The sequence below is a fragment of the Nothobranchius furzeri genome, chromosome 12 (assembly GCF_043380555.1).
Source record: "Nothobranchius furzeri strain GRZ-AD chromosome 12, NfurGRZ-RIMD1, whole genome shotgun sequence".
Taxonomy (NCBI): Eukaryota; Metazoa; Chordata; class Actinopteri; order Cyprinodontiformes; family Nothobranchiidae; genus Nothobranchius; species Nothobranchius furzeri.
In genome coordinates, this window is record NC_091752.1 from 67,552,869 (window position 1) to 67,569,275 (window position 16,407).

Consider the following 16,407-nt stretch of genomic DNA (forward strand, 5'->3'; position numbering starts at 1 on the left):
TAAAAAGCATCTAATTTGCTACTTTGGTCTCTTTTGTACAGGAAAAATCTCTGATTAAATCTGGGCTGGTACCCAGTGAGTCGTGGCAGAGAGCTGCTCACACTGAGCCAGGTTCTGCCGGAGTTTTCCTCTCCACTGTCGCTACATGCTTGCTCAGGGATTGCTGTAAAGTCACTGACACCACAAGTCAGTGACTTGATGCAACCTGCTGAGTTTCCTTAGGTAATAATAATAATGCATTGAACTTATATAGTGCTTTTCAGGACACTCAAAAGACGCTTCCACACACTGCTAATGATGGTAAGCTACATTGTAGCCACGGTCTGACGGAGGCGAGGCTGCCATTTAGTGCCATCGGCCCCTCTGACCACCACCAACACAGGCAAGTCGGGCAAAGTGTCTTGCCCAAGGACACAAGAATTGAACCCATGACCCTCTGATCATGAGGCAACACGCTCTACCTCCTGAGCTACTGCTGCCCCAAAGTAGAACGTTTTTAACTAATTGGAATAATGAACTGAACTCAGTGCACTGTTTAGTAGGTTCAGTTTGAATGTTGACTAAGCGAAGTGCCATGAGACGACTCGTGTTGTGACTCGGCGCTATATAAACGACTTGCGTTGAGGACAGAGACCTGTGGCGTTCAGACCCAGTGAAATACACCTGGTGAAAACAAAGGATGTGATGTCATCTGTACAAGGCCTTACACTGTTAGACAAAGGCAAGTTTAATTAGAACTAATTACACACAAAAATAAAATACTCTTACAAAATGAGTGTTAACGTACATAAGATTGCATCAGTCAGCATTGAGAGAGATAAAGTCCAGCTAGTGGATCATGCTAGTAGAAAACAAAACAAAACCGCCGTGCTCCTGAACTTGGACCTGTTCAGGTCAAAGGTGACGGGAGGCAGCTGCAGGGGGCGCTGCTGAGCGACGTGTTGTAGGAACAGACAGTAGATCAGCCAGGATCAGCTTGTGCACAGGACTTAAAGGGGAACCGACGTGTGGTGCAGAAGTAACCATGAACACGAACAGAAGCCTCATTCTGCTCGTGTGCATTTCCTCTTTGCAGTTCAAGAAAATCTTTTTTTCCTGCTTAAGTTAAAGATAAATTATTTTTTTCCTTTTTTGTCGATCCACGTATGCGAACGATCTCTTGTTACTGTACAAAGCACCATCTGAGGACACTTTTCCCTTTGCATACGCTTGTGACAGAAACTTCTGTTTTTTAGAGGATGCAAATGTTAACAACAGTTCACGGTCTCGGAGACGGGCAGCGTCTTTAAACACAAACAAAAACATTCAACAGTTTCATCGTGGTAGAAAACAGCCTCACCTTTCTCAAACATCACGTAAGGAAAACCAACAGCAGGTTTTATTCTCGAGTTCATCTCAGTCAAACGGAGGCATGTATGGACGTAATTTGGGGGGGTAGACACAGGGGAGACATGTCCCCCCCACTCTTTCTAAAGTCAAGTTTTGACCCCAGCACCTTTTACCATCCAAAAACAATATTACGCTATATTAAATTGACACTGGTTGAGCTCTAGGACCAAGCGGGAAACAACCGTTTGTGTTGAAGCCTGTTTCCCATTAGATACCCCCCCCCCCCGTGCCCCCCCCCCCCCACTTCTGAAGTGAATTACGTCCATGGAGACACGCAACAAGTCCTGCGAGTTCAGGTTCTCCGTGGAAATGACTTTTCCACCCCGTTTTAGTTTCGAGTCAAACGGATGTTACAGACATCTCCTGAGAGTGGCTGGGTGATGCTCTCATGGCCACAGACAGGTATGAGTAGCAATATGTCAGGAGTTACAATATAAAAGTTACTGACGTGTAGCACCACAGGGCTGGAAGGTACTGGAGGTTTCAGAAAATGTCCACACTGAGGCTCTTCTGGGAGATTATTGTTCACCGGTGGCTCTATTTCAGTCAGTCTGAAGTGCGTTTCAGTATAAAAGTTACAAATATTATAATCATCTCTATTGCAGCTGCTTTCTGGACAGCCCATGTTCAGAGAAGGGGCTTCTCCTCCTACAGGACTGGTGAGCTAATGTTGTTGTCTCTAAACCTTCCTATGAACGCTGTTTTCATATCACAGACTAGACCCCTGGATGAACCAGAGGTGCTGCATTTAGTCATTGCACAGAATACCATTTGAATTATAGTGCAATGCTAAACTGAAGACTAACCTGTTCAGTTTGGCTCTTAGTAGAAATGACTCGTTTGTAAAAAACAAATCTTGATTTTTTTTATGAAAATTAACGTTTTAATAACTCATTCACTGCCACTGTGTGGGCGTCGGACGAGCCCCCGCACCGTGAGAACAAACATCTCAGCTCTAAAGCCGATCTTCATGTGCGTACGTCACACGTCATGTGATCAGGAAGCAGAACATCCACGTGTTAGGAGATCGTTTTGAGCCGCTGCTGTAAAAAAAAAAAGCGAGGCACGAACCGGAAAAGCTTCTGCCGATCACAATTCAACAACGGATTATGAAAGAATGGATAACGCTCGAAACGGGCAGATTCTTCCTGATGTAAGAGGTGAGTCTCCACTTTGTTTTGGCGTCGACATCATCCTAGCGCACAACGTTCTGTCACTCTTAAAAAAACAGTAAAAACGGTGAGAAACGCTGGCAGCGAATGAGTTAACATCCATTATTTGGTTACCTAGCATTCTGTAACACTAGATAATGATTTAAACTTTAAGCTAGAGCTTTAACATCGATCTCAGTGATTGTCGAGTTAGAAACGTGACCCGTTTCATATCTGACTCCACTCTGCTGCCATCTGCTGATCAGAAACTTTACACTTTTGCAGAGTTCATATGTGCTCTATAGGGGGCACTCTTTAATTGCTTTACAGCTGTTCGAGAAGAAGAAACAAATTTTTATATCGCGTCACTCAGGATAAAAATCAGAAGGCGCTTCACAAACTGTTATGCTAGCAGTTAGCTTTTTCAGTTTGCCGATTGTCAATAAAAAGCACAAGAAGCAAAATAAGTTTGCTTTTCTGTTGGCATCATGGTAGAGCCTGGAAGTAAAAGTAAGAGAGTAATGAAACAAAGAGCTAAAACCAGAGGGAACACCGGCGCGGCCTACGCTAGGTGGAAGGAGCTAAAGGAGGCTACAAAATCCCAGACTGATAGTGACCTGGCTTTGTTGCTACTAGACTTTAAGTAATATTTTTTGGTCCAACAGTGTGAGTCTTTTACCTTCGTGGTTGATTTTATCATCGGTAGGCTCATGTTAGTGTTAGCTCATTGTTAGCACTAGCCAAAGCAGGATTATCCAAAACTGTTGTAATTCCACTTTCAACCAGTAGGGCAGAGGCGCAGGAAACTGCTCTGTTACTTTAACAATTACTTGAATATTCAACATAAAAAATATTAGTTCTGTGGTGATTTATTATATTTATGTTAAAAATTTGCCTTTAGTTTAGATTTCATTCATTAATACTATCTGACATTTGATTTTATAACAACTGTTTTCTGCAGTTTTGATTCTACAGTTTAGTGGTTTTTACCGTTTGATCCCTTTTTATGGATTACTGCTGTTCAGCCGTTATGTTCTGGCCTGTAATTGTGGGTGTATTTATTCTGCTCTGACTAGCTCCTAGCTCACCAGTCCCAAAGGATGATAATGCTATTTCTCCAAACAGAGGCTGTTCAGGAAGCTTTGGAATTACCGGTGTGTGAAACTTTTACACAGAAACTGAGTTTCAAAAGGCAAAAAGGTCTCTTTAACGGTGAAGCTCGTATTCGGTGGAGTGGATATGTCAGGCGCCAACGGTAAGTCGCACAATATGCAGCTCCTGGATGAAAATCAGCAGAATTTAAAGCAGTTTTCTCAGATTTGTAGATTCAAAGTGATGACGGCACTCTGAAGGGTTGACAGAACCCTCTCTGAGGAGCTCAACCACAGCATTCAGTCCAGCTTTCCACAAAATCACCTTCCATAATTTAAAACTAAAACTTTACATTCAAATTTAATCATTTGGAAACAGAAAAGGGGTTTCTGAAACGCAACAGCAATAAATTATATATATTATATAGAATTTGATTGTTTCTCATTTTTCCTGTTATATGAAATATCACACGTTCGTTTCCTCCTCTTCAAACGCAGCCGACGCGTGGAGCGGGGTTTCTCGTTGGGCAGCGACCTCCACAGCAGACGCGTCTGCTCGTGTCTTTGGAGAAGGGAACCAGTCGGGCGTGACTCGACTCTTCTGTCTTCTTGGTCCGTCCTCGCCGTCGCCCTGGTGGGACTGCTTCAGGGCACCAATCAGCTCCAGGCTCGCACACTCTGCTTCCACGTTTAGTGTTCTCTTTATTCAAGTGGTGACCAATAATAACAATAATAATAATAATAATAATAATAATAATAATAATAATAATAATTCTGTCCTGCAGCAAACTAATCTTTAAAAGTAAATGTGGCTGCTGTCTCAAAGTGGAGCATAAGGTGGTGCGATGCTACGTGGAATAAGGTCGACCTTTAAATGCTAAAATGAATTTATAAAAACGAGACGTTGCAGGTTCCACAAGTGAGTAAATAGTCTGAGTTATTAGCAGCTGAAGAAATCCTTTTGACGATAAAAACAGGTTAAGAAAGACTGGAGAGTTTAGAAACAGCCCACAGTCGTTTCGTGTCCTCCATCTCTCAGCTCGTCCCGTCGGAGCCGGAGCATTATGGGTAACCGGCCACGACTCCCTCCCACCCCGGTGAAGTGATTTGTGGACGGTGACTTGTGATGGTCAAACGTTCAGAAGCCGTGGAGTTTTCACTCCACAGCGAAGCCGCACGTCTCCTCGATGGCAGTGAGCAGCTTGTCGTAGAGTTTGTCGTAGCTCTCGTAGGGAGGAATGTCGATCCGGTTAAAGCTGGAAACACAAATCTCACCGTTAGAGTAAATAAAAGTTAAGAAAAGGGTTACGGTCCGAGATGATCGCCGAGGCCTTTTCCTCACCAGGTGTGGGCTTTGGGCAGGTTGTTGGTGCTGGCGTCGATCTGATGGATGGTAAAGAGCCGTGGTCCTGCCGCACCTGCTCAGAGAGAGAGTCCACTCGTTGGACCGGGTAAGACACAACACCACCCTGTCAGTTGGACCCCGAGCAGAGGAAACCTATTCGCTGCAATCTGATCCGGTTGTTTTCATTCCAGCAACTTATTACCCAAGGACAAGGAAGGGCAGCCCAGTTCAGTCAGGCATGGACGGTTCTGATCCGGTGGATCTTTCTGTTCTCATCAGCGTTTGCGCAGCGCTCTGTGCCAAGATGAACCCACTGACCCGCAGGCAGAGGGTTCATCTCAGATCAGCGCAGACCAGACACACACACGCATGCACGCACACACACACACACACACACGCACACACACTAAACTGTGTTTTTACCTTGCAGGGCCTTGAAGCCTTGCAGAGGAACCCGAGAAGAACCGGTGACAAACTGCAGCAGCCGGGCTCTGCGCTCCTCGTCGAAGGACTCCACGGCTTTCCAGAACCACTTGACGATGTTGCTGTCTGGAGTGCAGTGCTTCAGCCGCGTGTTGGACTTCCAGTCGTTGATGTCGATTTTACCCAGACCGCACACGATCAGCTGGAGGTACAGAAACCACGTCAGCGGTGTCCGATGGACTAAAAGAGCCGCTAAAGTGAAGCAGACGGAAGTACCTCCAGCTCCTTCTCGTCAAAGGCCTTCAGCAGGTGTTGGGGGATGACCTCATTGAAGCCCTTCTGCAGAGCCAAGAACTGGGCCTCGATGCCTCGCAGGAAACGCCAGTTGACGTAGAGGCGGACGTACTCCTTCTTGTTGTCCTGGGTGACGGGGACACTTTTACCGTTGGGCTTGAGCTCATGCTGGATGATCTCGCCGTAAGCATTGTGTTCGACACAGAAGGTGTGGTCCAGCACACCTGTGATGTCATTGTCCCTGGAGGAAGTAGGACCATTAAAAGGGTGAAACAGGTGATTTTTAATGTTCTACAGCTGAAATTCTATTGGATTAGCCATTAGCTGTGTTTCAGGGTGTAATCTCCTTTTCTTCAAACCAAGATCGCTCTGGAAGCCATCTACAATTAGCAATGTTGTAATATTTATTACCGAAACATTTTTAAATGGCTAAAAAATTCAACAATTAAGGATCAACGCTGTTTCATGCATACAGGATCCAAACGAGGCTGTTGTGCAGGTCGGGGTCAACGGACTCCATGTCGTCCAGGGTGATGGGTTTCCCCAGCAGCTGTTTGTAGAAGGGCAGCGTGAAGCCGCCGTCGATGTAGTGTCCATGGAACACCGCCATCCCCATGATGCGACCTACAAAGTGGAAATAGGACAGGTGCTCCTGCAAGGAGACGAAACCATGTTCCTTTAACCCGTCACCATGACAACAGAGGCCAGCACAAACAACTATTGATGCACAGGTGATGGTCATAAAATCAGAATATCACAACAACGGTGATTTATTTCAGTAATTCCATTAAGAAAATGAAACTTGTATATTAGATTCATAAATTTCAAATGCTTATTTTGTTAATGTTGATGATTATAACTGATAACTAATGAAAATCCCAAATTCTGTATCTCAGAATGTTAGAATAATGTAAAGGTTCAATACTGAAGACCTCTGGTGCCGCACTCTGATTGGTCTCTCAGTCCAGTTCTGTAGGCTACACCATCACAGGGAAGACCTCTGACTTGATGACCATTGACACCTTGCACAATGGGGGCAAGACGCAAAGGGTCGTTGCTAAAGAGGTTGGCTGTTCACAGAGCTCTGAGTCTGAGCACATTAACAGAGAGGTGAAGGGAAGGACAAGATGAGGTAGAAAAGTGTACAACAATATGGATAAATGCACCCCGGGGAGGATTGTGAAACAAACCCCATTCAGAAATGTGGACTGCAGCTAGAGTCAGTGCTTCAAGAACCACCACACACAGGCGTATGCAAGACATGGTTTCAGCTGTCGCCTTCCTTGTGTCAAGCCACTCTTGAACAAGAGACTGTGTCAGAAGTGTATAACCTGGGATAAGGACAAAAAGGACGGGACTGCTGCTGAGTGGTCCGAAGTTCTGTTCTCTGATTAAAGTAAATGTTGCGTTTCCTTTGGAAATCAAGGTCCCAGAGTCTGGAGGAAGAGAGGAGAGGCACAGAATCCACGCTGCTGCTAGAGGTCCAGAGTAAAGTTTCCACAGCCAGTGATGGTTTCGGGTGTCATGTCATCTGATGGTGTTGGTCCGTTGTGTTTCTGAGGTCCAAGGTCAACGCCCGATTAGTGCCACAGGCTGATGGACTCCACGCCGCATTGCTGCAGTAATCCAGGCCAAAGGAGCTCCAGCTAAATACTGACTTCTGTATGCGTTCACACATTTAATGTTTATACTTTTCAGTTGGCCAACATTTCTAAAATCCTATTTTTGCTTTGGTCTTACTTAGGGGTGTAACGGTTCACGGGGGTCATTTGAACCATTTCAGTTTCTTTTTTCCATTAAATAACAAATTTTTCACACATTTGCATGATTTAAGTGCAGCGGATAAAAGATCCATGGCGAGTTTCTGCACGGACGCTGTATTGAGTGATGGCTGCACGCGCCCGATCTCCGTTAAAAAAAATGTGATCTGCACATTCCGATCCACGTCTTTCAGAGCGGATCAGACCAGCTGGCTGTCGCTGCTGCTGTGGAGTCTGTAGCGACTCTGAGCATCGCGTTGCCTCTCCCTCCCTCCTCTCACCCTGAGCAGGCACGCAGCAGCAAACATGTAAACAAACATGTCTGCTGTACTTTTCCGCTGTGACAACTGATGTAAAGTTTTCATCCCACAACGAGAAACACGGCACGGAGGACGCTCGTTATTTAATACGAGTTTTAAAGAAGAAACTCTGGGCGGTGTGAGGTGAGTTAATAAATAAAAACACGACAAACACAACACTCGTCTGTCTGCATGAGAGCGAGCTGCGCAAATCATAGACATGAATACGTAGACGCCCCATTGGGCGCTGTTGAGTGTAACAGCATCACCGCCATGTTGGATGGGTCTCCTCATTCTCCAAAGTCAATGCAGAGTGAGCAACTATCTGTGCAGCGGTTACAACAACCAGCGTACTATTGAAACAGATCACATGGGATTACTAGTGACTTTTCTAGCCTACCTGATAGGATTTTACATTTAATACTTATTTTTATTTCATTATATTTATATTCATTTATCATGCTGTACCTTGTGTTTGATTTTGGGATAAAACGTGTTTTTTAGTTGGGTAAGCAGCTCCCTCAGTAGAAATGAGTGCACTAATCTATCTAAAAGGGCGGTCGGCCACTGCGGCATCACCAGTCCACGGCGCATCTACGTATAAATGTCTGTGGCGCAAATAACCCGTAATTAAAAACATCATGCTAGATTAGCAGCCTGTGATGACACCTGGTTCTGCTCACTGTAGGTGCTGCTTCATATATTAAATAAATAAATAAATAATATACGGAAAATTAATCAAACCAAGCCCTCTGAGACACTGAACCGAATACGAGTTTAGCGTACCGTTGCACCCCTAGTCTTAATTGATATTCTAATATTCTGAGATACTAAATTTGGGATTTTGTTATGATCAACATTAAAGAAACATTTTGTGTGTAATGAACAACTCTAATATACAAGCTTCACTTTTTGAGTGGAATTACTGAAACTAATCATGATGTTCTGATTTGATGCCCAGCAGCTGTACCTGCAGTCAGTCCCCCTGAACACTCGCCGAGTTCCCATCAACACATTATGAAGGTTTATGCTTTGCTCCTGCTGTAGAACGATGCTTTTTCTTTAGAAACGTTCAACACTTCTCAGAAACACTCTGGATTAGGGCTGCAGCCACAACCTTTGGATCCTCACATTCAACGAGATCGCCAAAGTTCGACACCGAGCTAAATATTAGAAAACCTAGTGAAGATGTAACAAGGCCTAAATTTAAAAAGGTGTGAGCAGCAGCTGATGGAGCCTCAGAAACAAACATTCATACGAGTTTCTAACTCACGGGATTGACGGCAGAATCTGGATTAATCTGCAGGGTGTAGATGTCGTCGCGGGAGTACTGGAACAGCCCGTAATAAGGATTCAGCATCTCATGTGACAGCAGGTAGAGCCACTCCCTGCACAGAAAAGATAAGGAAAAATAAAGACGAGGAAGCCTCTAAACTACCCAGTAATTGTGTTTTCTGGTCTCCACCTGGCCACCCCTCCATAGTCGAGTCCTTCTTCCCCCCTAAACTTCACCATGAGCCTCTTCCACAGGTCCTTGGGCCGCATCTTCATCACCTGCCGATAAGACTCCTGCAGGAGAAACAGGAGCAGCTCGTCAGCAGTGTTACAGAGAAAGCTGGGATCAGTAGTGTGATGTCATCAGGGAAAGGAGGAGATTTTGGAATATGAACGGTTGCCCCCCCCTTCAAGAAGGCGCTGAATGCCACGCCTCATATCGCACACATAAATAACTTTGCAGCATTAACGGATAAGTAATGTTTTCAATATGTTCCTGCTCAGACACACCTGATTCTAATTGCCGAGTTATCTCCTCAGCCTTCATCAGCTTCTGTAGGATCACTGTAGGAGTCTGGCACTCGCGCTGAGGCTAAAACAATAGTCCGATGTAGTCAATAACGATATCGATCCATCACTGCCTATCAAGTGGCTTCATACTAGCCATTATTTACACCCAACCAATGAAAAACACAGACCCTCCCCTTTCAAACCTAACAGACAGCAATGTGACTTAAACAGGATGTTGCAGCAAGGAGAGGTGGAAGAAACTGTCCCGAAAATGTTCCAGTACTTCACCAGAGTGGCGATATTTTCCTTCTTACAAGTCTGACAAAAAGCAAACAATGGTAGCGGTCACACTTTAAAGCGTGACGATTGCAAATTAATTATGACCAATAAGATGTGATGATTCATTCGGGAGGGACTCGGAGTAGAACCGCTGCTCCTCCAGATCGAAAGGAGCCAGTTGAGGTGGTTTGGGCATCTGGTCAGGATGCCTCCCTGGGGAGGTGTTTCGGGCATGTCCTGCCGGCAGGAGGCCCCCGGGTCGACCCAGGACACGTTGGAGAGGTTACATCTCCAATCTGGTCCGGGAATGCCTTGGGGTCCTGCCGGAGGAGCTGGTGGGGGTGGCCGGGGAGAGGACGGTCTGGAGCTCCCTGGTTGGGATGCTGCCCCCGCGACCCGGACCCGGATAAGCGGAGGAAGACGACGACGAAGATGTGATGATTCCATATAAATATGAAAATATCAACCTGATTGATCTTTGAATGTTCTATCAGAAGATTATAGTTACTTTTATTTGTTCAGAACACCCTTTTCCCCTCCGCCGAGAGGCTGGGCTTTCTCTGCCTCAGTCGGTGTTGATCACACATGTGCTCAGCTCACAGTGTCAGTGGGAGGGTTTCCCTGAAGTCGATTAGAGGCAGTTATAATAAACACAAGCATTCGACTGTAATAACCAGGCTCTTCCAGTGCCAGGTTCCACCGTGCCCTCAAGGCCAAGCAGACAGCTGCGGGGAGCCGCCGGGGAAACGGGAACGTCTTATCTACGAATAAAATACACACAGAAACAGCTCCGGCAGTCCAACACATAACATGTTCCTATTCTGGCATAATTTAATGCTTCAGCTGGTTTTAGGATGCCCCACCCCCCATGCTCCATTCCGCTCACACGCCGAGATCAGCCAACAAAAATGTCTTCGTTCAGAAGAACAGACGCGGCTGTTCCAGCACATTCCAGTGTGTATTTTATGAGGGTCATGCAGTCTGATGCAGGTGGTGTTATTCTGACGGCGCATCCACACCTCCGAAGTACAGAGGGAGGGAGAGAAAAGTAACGGAGCTGCACCTGCTGAGAAAAAGCCCGGGCTGAAACAAAAGGTCTGGTTTGGATTCTGAGCCGTCACACATCATTGATAAGCGGGTGTGAGTGAAACGTTCTCACATCCAAAATGCTCCGGGCAGTGACTTTTAGAGGGGACCGTAAAAACCTCTGGAGAACGCCTAAAATATCGTTAGTCTAAAAATAAAGATAAACACATGTTAAAACTCCACCTGCTGGCTGGAGATATGAGGCAGAGGAACGAGGCGTTTCCCTCAGGGCTCGGGGATGCAGAGTGTTCCGTTTCATGCTCACCTCAAAGATCTCCTCTCGGGACACCTCGATCCGGCAGTGGCCGGCCTGAGGCTGCTGCTGGGACAGCTCCTGTCGGAGGATTTTCAGCTTCTGAACCAGGTCCCTCTTGTACTTGGGCACCGTGAGGCACTCGGCTTCCTCTGGGAGCTGACCAGGGGACACCAGAGCCTGCTGGGCCTGATCTTTCGTCTGGTTCTGACGACTGAAAGGCACAAATCAGAAAGAAGCAGGCAATTATTCAGACGGTTTGTGAGAAATTAGAATAACTAACAATAGTCAACAACAGGAGTTGTTGGGAAAAAGAAAAAAAAAACATACAGAAAACCTCTAAAGTTACAAGATTTTTCATCTATTTAAATAAATTTGATATTGTCTGATGTTGGAAAGTACGGAAGAGGATTAAGGCCACTAAGAAGAAAAAAAAAGAAGAAAAATAATTTCGATTTTTGACTTCTGAAATTAAAGTCTGAATTATTTTTGTTTTCTTCTAATTTTTCTTCTCAATTTTTCAATTAAAACAGTTTTTTTAAAAATAATTTTTATATTTTTTAAATCAGTTTTTGTTCTTGTGAAGTGCCTCGTGATTTTTATTTTGAGAGGCACTTTCTTGTTCTTGACTATGGCCCTAACTGTCTTCCTTAGAAAGGTCAGAAGATTGTAAGGAAAAAGTCACATTTTCCACCATTAACAACAAACATTCGTAAGCATAAAATGATGATTTTCTGTAGCGGAAAAAATCACAAATCTGCAGGAAAAGTCGAAACTTTATGTTTCCTGTTTTAAGTAAATTTCAGAAAAACAAAATCACCAAAAATCTGTTTTTCTGTAAACTTTAACCTTTTTCTCCAAGTTTAGACAATAAATTCATGTCAGAGAAAATCTGTTTGATTCTGTCATTTTAGTTTTTTTTTATTTTAATTGTGTTTTTGAGATGAGTTGATAAGAATAAGTGAGAAGGGGGTAGGAATGTACAGGTTTTACTTCCAACTACTCCTTTTCAGACTTTATTAGTTGATGCTTTTGTGTTGAGTTGTGTTGTATAAAAATGTTTTTATGTTAGTTCGGAATAAAGTATCAATCAATCAAAGGAGAACTTGGATACATCGAGATTTTCTGAGATGTTCCTCCCCACGGCGGCTGCTGAGATGGTTCTGCTGTCACAGCTCCTGGTTTTTGTAAACGCTGCGAGGAGAACGGAGAGTAAACACACCGAGGTCATCTGGGAAGTGCATCAGGTCTAACAGCCGCCTCGGCCCCACTCAGACGAGCTGAACGTGGAGTTCAGACAGTCTTCCTCTCTAACCTGCCACTCTGTGCAGTTCTCACAGACGTGCATGGGTGTGTCCAGGGAGTGGCCTGGGGTAGCACATGCCACCCTTAGAATCTGATTGGCCGCTCCAGGTGCCACCCTACCAAGTTCCAGTTTAAATTGACTTTACATTGTCGACAAAAGGCTTGGGTTGTAAACTCCAAAATAGTGTGTGGTAGCATGCACCTTTAACACTGTTTACTAGCCCAGGCCTACAGAACATTACTGTAGTATTAATATTATGTATTATTTTTTCATATTTACATAAATAGTATTTAGAGTCCCACTCAACTCCAGCTGGTGGCAGTAATGCAACAACAAGTGACTTGCTAACCACCACAAAACTAGAAGATGAAGAGGAAAAAATGGTGATTGTGCAATGTGAAACTCAAAAACTCACTAGAAAGTCAAATAAATAAATAAATAAATGATTTGTGTTAATAAATGAATAAGCATAACCATTGGTGCCACCCATGCATAAACAAGTGCCCCACACGGGCCACCCCATTTTAAAAGTCCTGGACACGGCTCTGCAGACGTGACTGGACCAGCGGATGCAGCGCTCACCCTGGCTACGGCTCAAAGGGAAGCTGGTCGTTTCAAATGTAACTAAACTTCTGCTCAACAAGTCAGATCAAGATGCGTGTGAAGGTTCTGTGCGGTGGAGACGTGGAGGATGTGGAGTTTGGTGGCTTTTTGCAGATGATGTGGCTCTCTTGGCTCCTTCAGCTCTTGTTAGGAAGGTTTGCGGCCGAGTGAGGCAGCCGGGAGGAGGATCGCCACCTCCAAATCCGTGGCCATGGCTCTCAATTGGTAAAGAGGGGATTTCCAACTTCAGGTCGGGGAAAAGGTCCTACTTCTTGTGGAGGAGTATCGCAGAGCGGGCCGGTGCAGCAGCTAACCCTGACCAGGAGAAGCCCTGGTGCTCACGACGGCACCACCGTTCCATTTGGATGGACGAAGCTCCTCAAATTAGAAGTAAAATGTTCAAATGTCTAAAAAAGGTCCAGTTGCTTTTGTGTGAACCACTTTAGGATATTAATTCATTGGGAGGTCTTTTACATTTCCTGAATTTATAATTTAAAGCTGAAAATTAATAAAAGGTTAAAAATGGTGAAATTTTCTAATTTACTCACTTTCAACTTGCTTCCTTGAGCCTGAACTAACCGATAAACGAACAGATTTAATGATTGTGTGTCTAATGTGACATAAAGATGCATTCTTTCTAACGAACAGAAGGGGGCAACTCCTGCAGCTCACACAAAAATGTTTCACCTGGGCGAGCTATTTAATAACAAACACATGACCCGTGATACTCCACACATGAGTGACGGCTAAGGAGTTATTTCCAACCACAGTGACCTTTTGCACCTTGGCGGCAGGCGGTCTCACCTCTGAGGTGGAAGTGTGCATCAGTAGTGAACCCAAAGTTAAACCATCACAGTCTCATTCACGTTTACCAGCTAGTCACTAAACTATGAGAGGAGAAACAGGTCTTCCTGAGAGTGTGTGATGATGAAGAGCTCCTTCGGCTACTCTCCCCCGCCCCATAGTTTGGTTTCTGGGGTTGGAGCAGCAGAGTCACTTCCTGCTATCCCAGAAAGCCACAGGGCCCCCCAGGACACTCAAGACCTTCCCGTGGATCCCTTTATTTCCTGCAGACTAGACTGAGGAGGAGGGTAGGGAGGCAGGAAGGGCGCTCCGCTTTCCTGACAGCACCCAAACACAGCCGACAGCTCAGAGGGAAGGACGGGGAGAGGAGGCATCTCTCTCTGCACTCTCACCCATAAATCAACCGCCGCTGCGCTCTCTCGGCTCTCTGTTCTCATTCCAGCTGCTTACTGATGAGCACGACTGGTCCATGTTACCCAAAGATGAGATTTTGCAATTAAAGCACGCTCCCCTCCAACAAATGCACCATTCTGAATAAGAAATCCTAAACAAATCTGGCTCTGAAGCAGACATGGATCCAGTTACCTGCTGGACAGTGACCCTGATGTGTGTGACAAATTTGTTCTCCGCATTTGGCCCATCCCCTGGGGGAGCGGTGAGCTGCAGACACGGCCGCGCTCGGGAACCATTTGGTGGTTTAACCCCCCAATCCAACCCTTATTGCTGAGTGTCAAGCAGGGAGACATTGGGTCCCATTTTTACAAAGTCTTTGGTATGACCCGACCAGGAATCGAACCCTGATCCCCCAGTCTCAGGGCGGACACTCTACCACTAGGCCACTGAGCTGGAATAGAAAAACTTGGGGAGACAGAAATATACAGAAAAGACGGAAAGTGGAGAGGAAGCTGCTGTCAGCGTAGTGGCGCATCCTCCAGGACGGCATCTCTGTGAGGTTTTCTGGCTGCTTTAGTGCAGATAAGAGTCATCAGCTCACCGCCGCTCCTCTTCACTACCTGGAAGATCTCGCCACCCCACCCTACATCAGCAACAAAGATCAAAGACCCCTCCCGCCCTGATCACCACCTCTTTGAACGCCCGCCGTCCATCGGGCGCTACGAAGCCTCAGAAACCAGCAGACTAAAGGACAGCTTCTTCCTCACAGCCACCAGGACAATAAACGCATCACAAGTTTCTGGTCTGTGAGAATCTCTCACACGACTGGTCACATGTAACCACCCCCGCTTGAGGAGCTCCTCGGTTTTGATCAACAGCTGTTGTTTCTGCACGTTTGTCCGAGAAATTACTTCTAAATAACTTAAACACAAACAACCTGCATCTAAACATATACTGTTTACTCGTGACTTTGTTTTCTCGGACGTGTTTGATGTAAATCCGACTCTAAATGCATGTTCCAAACCAGAGTACAAGTACTCGAAGGGATGAAACACATAAGACATGCAGAAAAGTACGATTTGAGAAATCAGCAGCCGCCAAATTTAATTTTCCGCTTCGGCTCGACAGATTTCTCCGTGACCTGCTGACCGAAACATGCTCTAGGATCCACCAAAACAGGAAAGAAAGAAACGTGACGGTTTTCTCTGCATGGAGAAGAAACGGCTCAGCCAGGGGCGGCCCAAGCAGACTTTCACATCTTCTCGCAGCAAGGACTTGTGGGTAACTGAACGCAGCATTTGTTTGACCAGATGCACAGGAAAAGAAATTCTTAGCATGTGCATCCACAGGCGCTGGCAAACGCCAAGCAGGGCGGCGTGAATCGACACGCGTGGATGGTCACATGTGGACACGTGCAGCTCAGGCACCGACGTGGGCTCAGAGATTATGCTGCGTTTCCTGGATGTGAGACGCTTCTCTAAGCCTCGGTCTCCACTCTGCTGTTTGATGTCTGGCCAAAGACAGCTCTGTGATGGATTGTGTGTTAAAACGCCCGCGTGATAAAAACTTGTGTGTGTCGTTGCAGACTTTCCTCAGAACCTCTACAGGTGGGGCTCAGTGTGTGTGTGTGTGCGCGTGTGTGTGTGTTCTGGTTTGAAGCCCAGCACTCACCTGACGTTCTGACTTTCACTGCCTCCTTGACAGCCATTGGGACTCGGACTAAAAGACATAAAATGAAGACAAAAACGATTTGGCGAGCCGTTCTCTTTACACCCTAGAATGGTTCTGCTGCCGTTTTTCTTACTTCAACACTAGGTGCAAGTTGGCTGAGAGGCGTGGGTCGGTGAACTGTGTGGTTCGGTTGTTGTGGTCCACAAAGTACACCCTCCCCGTGGCCGTGTTTCGGATCTCCCATCCCGGTGGTAGCGGGCCGAGCTCCTCACAGTTCACATTACTTAGATCTCTGAGAAACGACAGAATAAAAAACAGGGAAAGCAGGGGAAGACAGACGAGGTTTGGTTACAGAACATACCAAAGCACTGACTAACTGGACAGCAAGATTCCCAAACGTCTGAAAAACTTGTTCTATTTTTCCTTTTCTTCCCCTGTAAATGAACTACTGCTGCCTGCAGCGCCTTTCAGCTGA

The 16,407-nt window shown here is 45.7% G+C and overlaps 1 protein-coding gene across 1 annotated transcript in view; it reads right to left on the reverse strand.

The window, feature by feature from the left end:
* Window positions 1-4,500: 4,500 nt before the first annotated feature.
* The window catches only part of smurf2 (SMAD specific E3 ubiquitin protein ligase 2), an 85,829-nt gene continuing 73,922 nt past the window's right edge, over window positions 4,501-16,407 (reverse strand). Inside the window, exons 10-19 of the mRNA XM_015945256.3 lie at window positions 16,066-16,224; window positions 15,933-15,980; window positions 11,168-11,369; window positions 9,218-9,321; window positions 9,026-9,140; window positions 6,167-6,345; window positions 5,676-5,934; window positions 5,400-5,601; window positions 4,974-5,049; window positions 4,501-4,887 (exon numbers count right to left, since the gene is read on the reverse strand). Coding sequence (XP_015800742.1) covers window positions 4,788-4,887; window positions 4,974-5,049; window positions 5,400-5,601; window positions 5,676-5,934; window positions 6,167-6,345; window positions 9,026-9,140; window positions 9,218-9,321; window positions 11,168-11,369; window positions 15,933-15,980; window positions 16,066-16,224 — 1,444 coding nt within the window. The 3' untranslated portion in view covers window positions 4,501-4,787. The remainder of the gene's footprint in view (window positions 4,888-4,973; window positions 5,050-5,399; window positions 5,602-5,675; window positions 5,935-6,166; window positions 6,346-9,025; window positions 9,141-9,217; window positions 9,322-11,167; window positions 11,370-15,932; window positions 15,981-16,065; window positions 16,225-16,407) is intronic.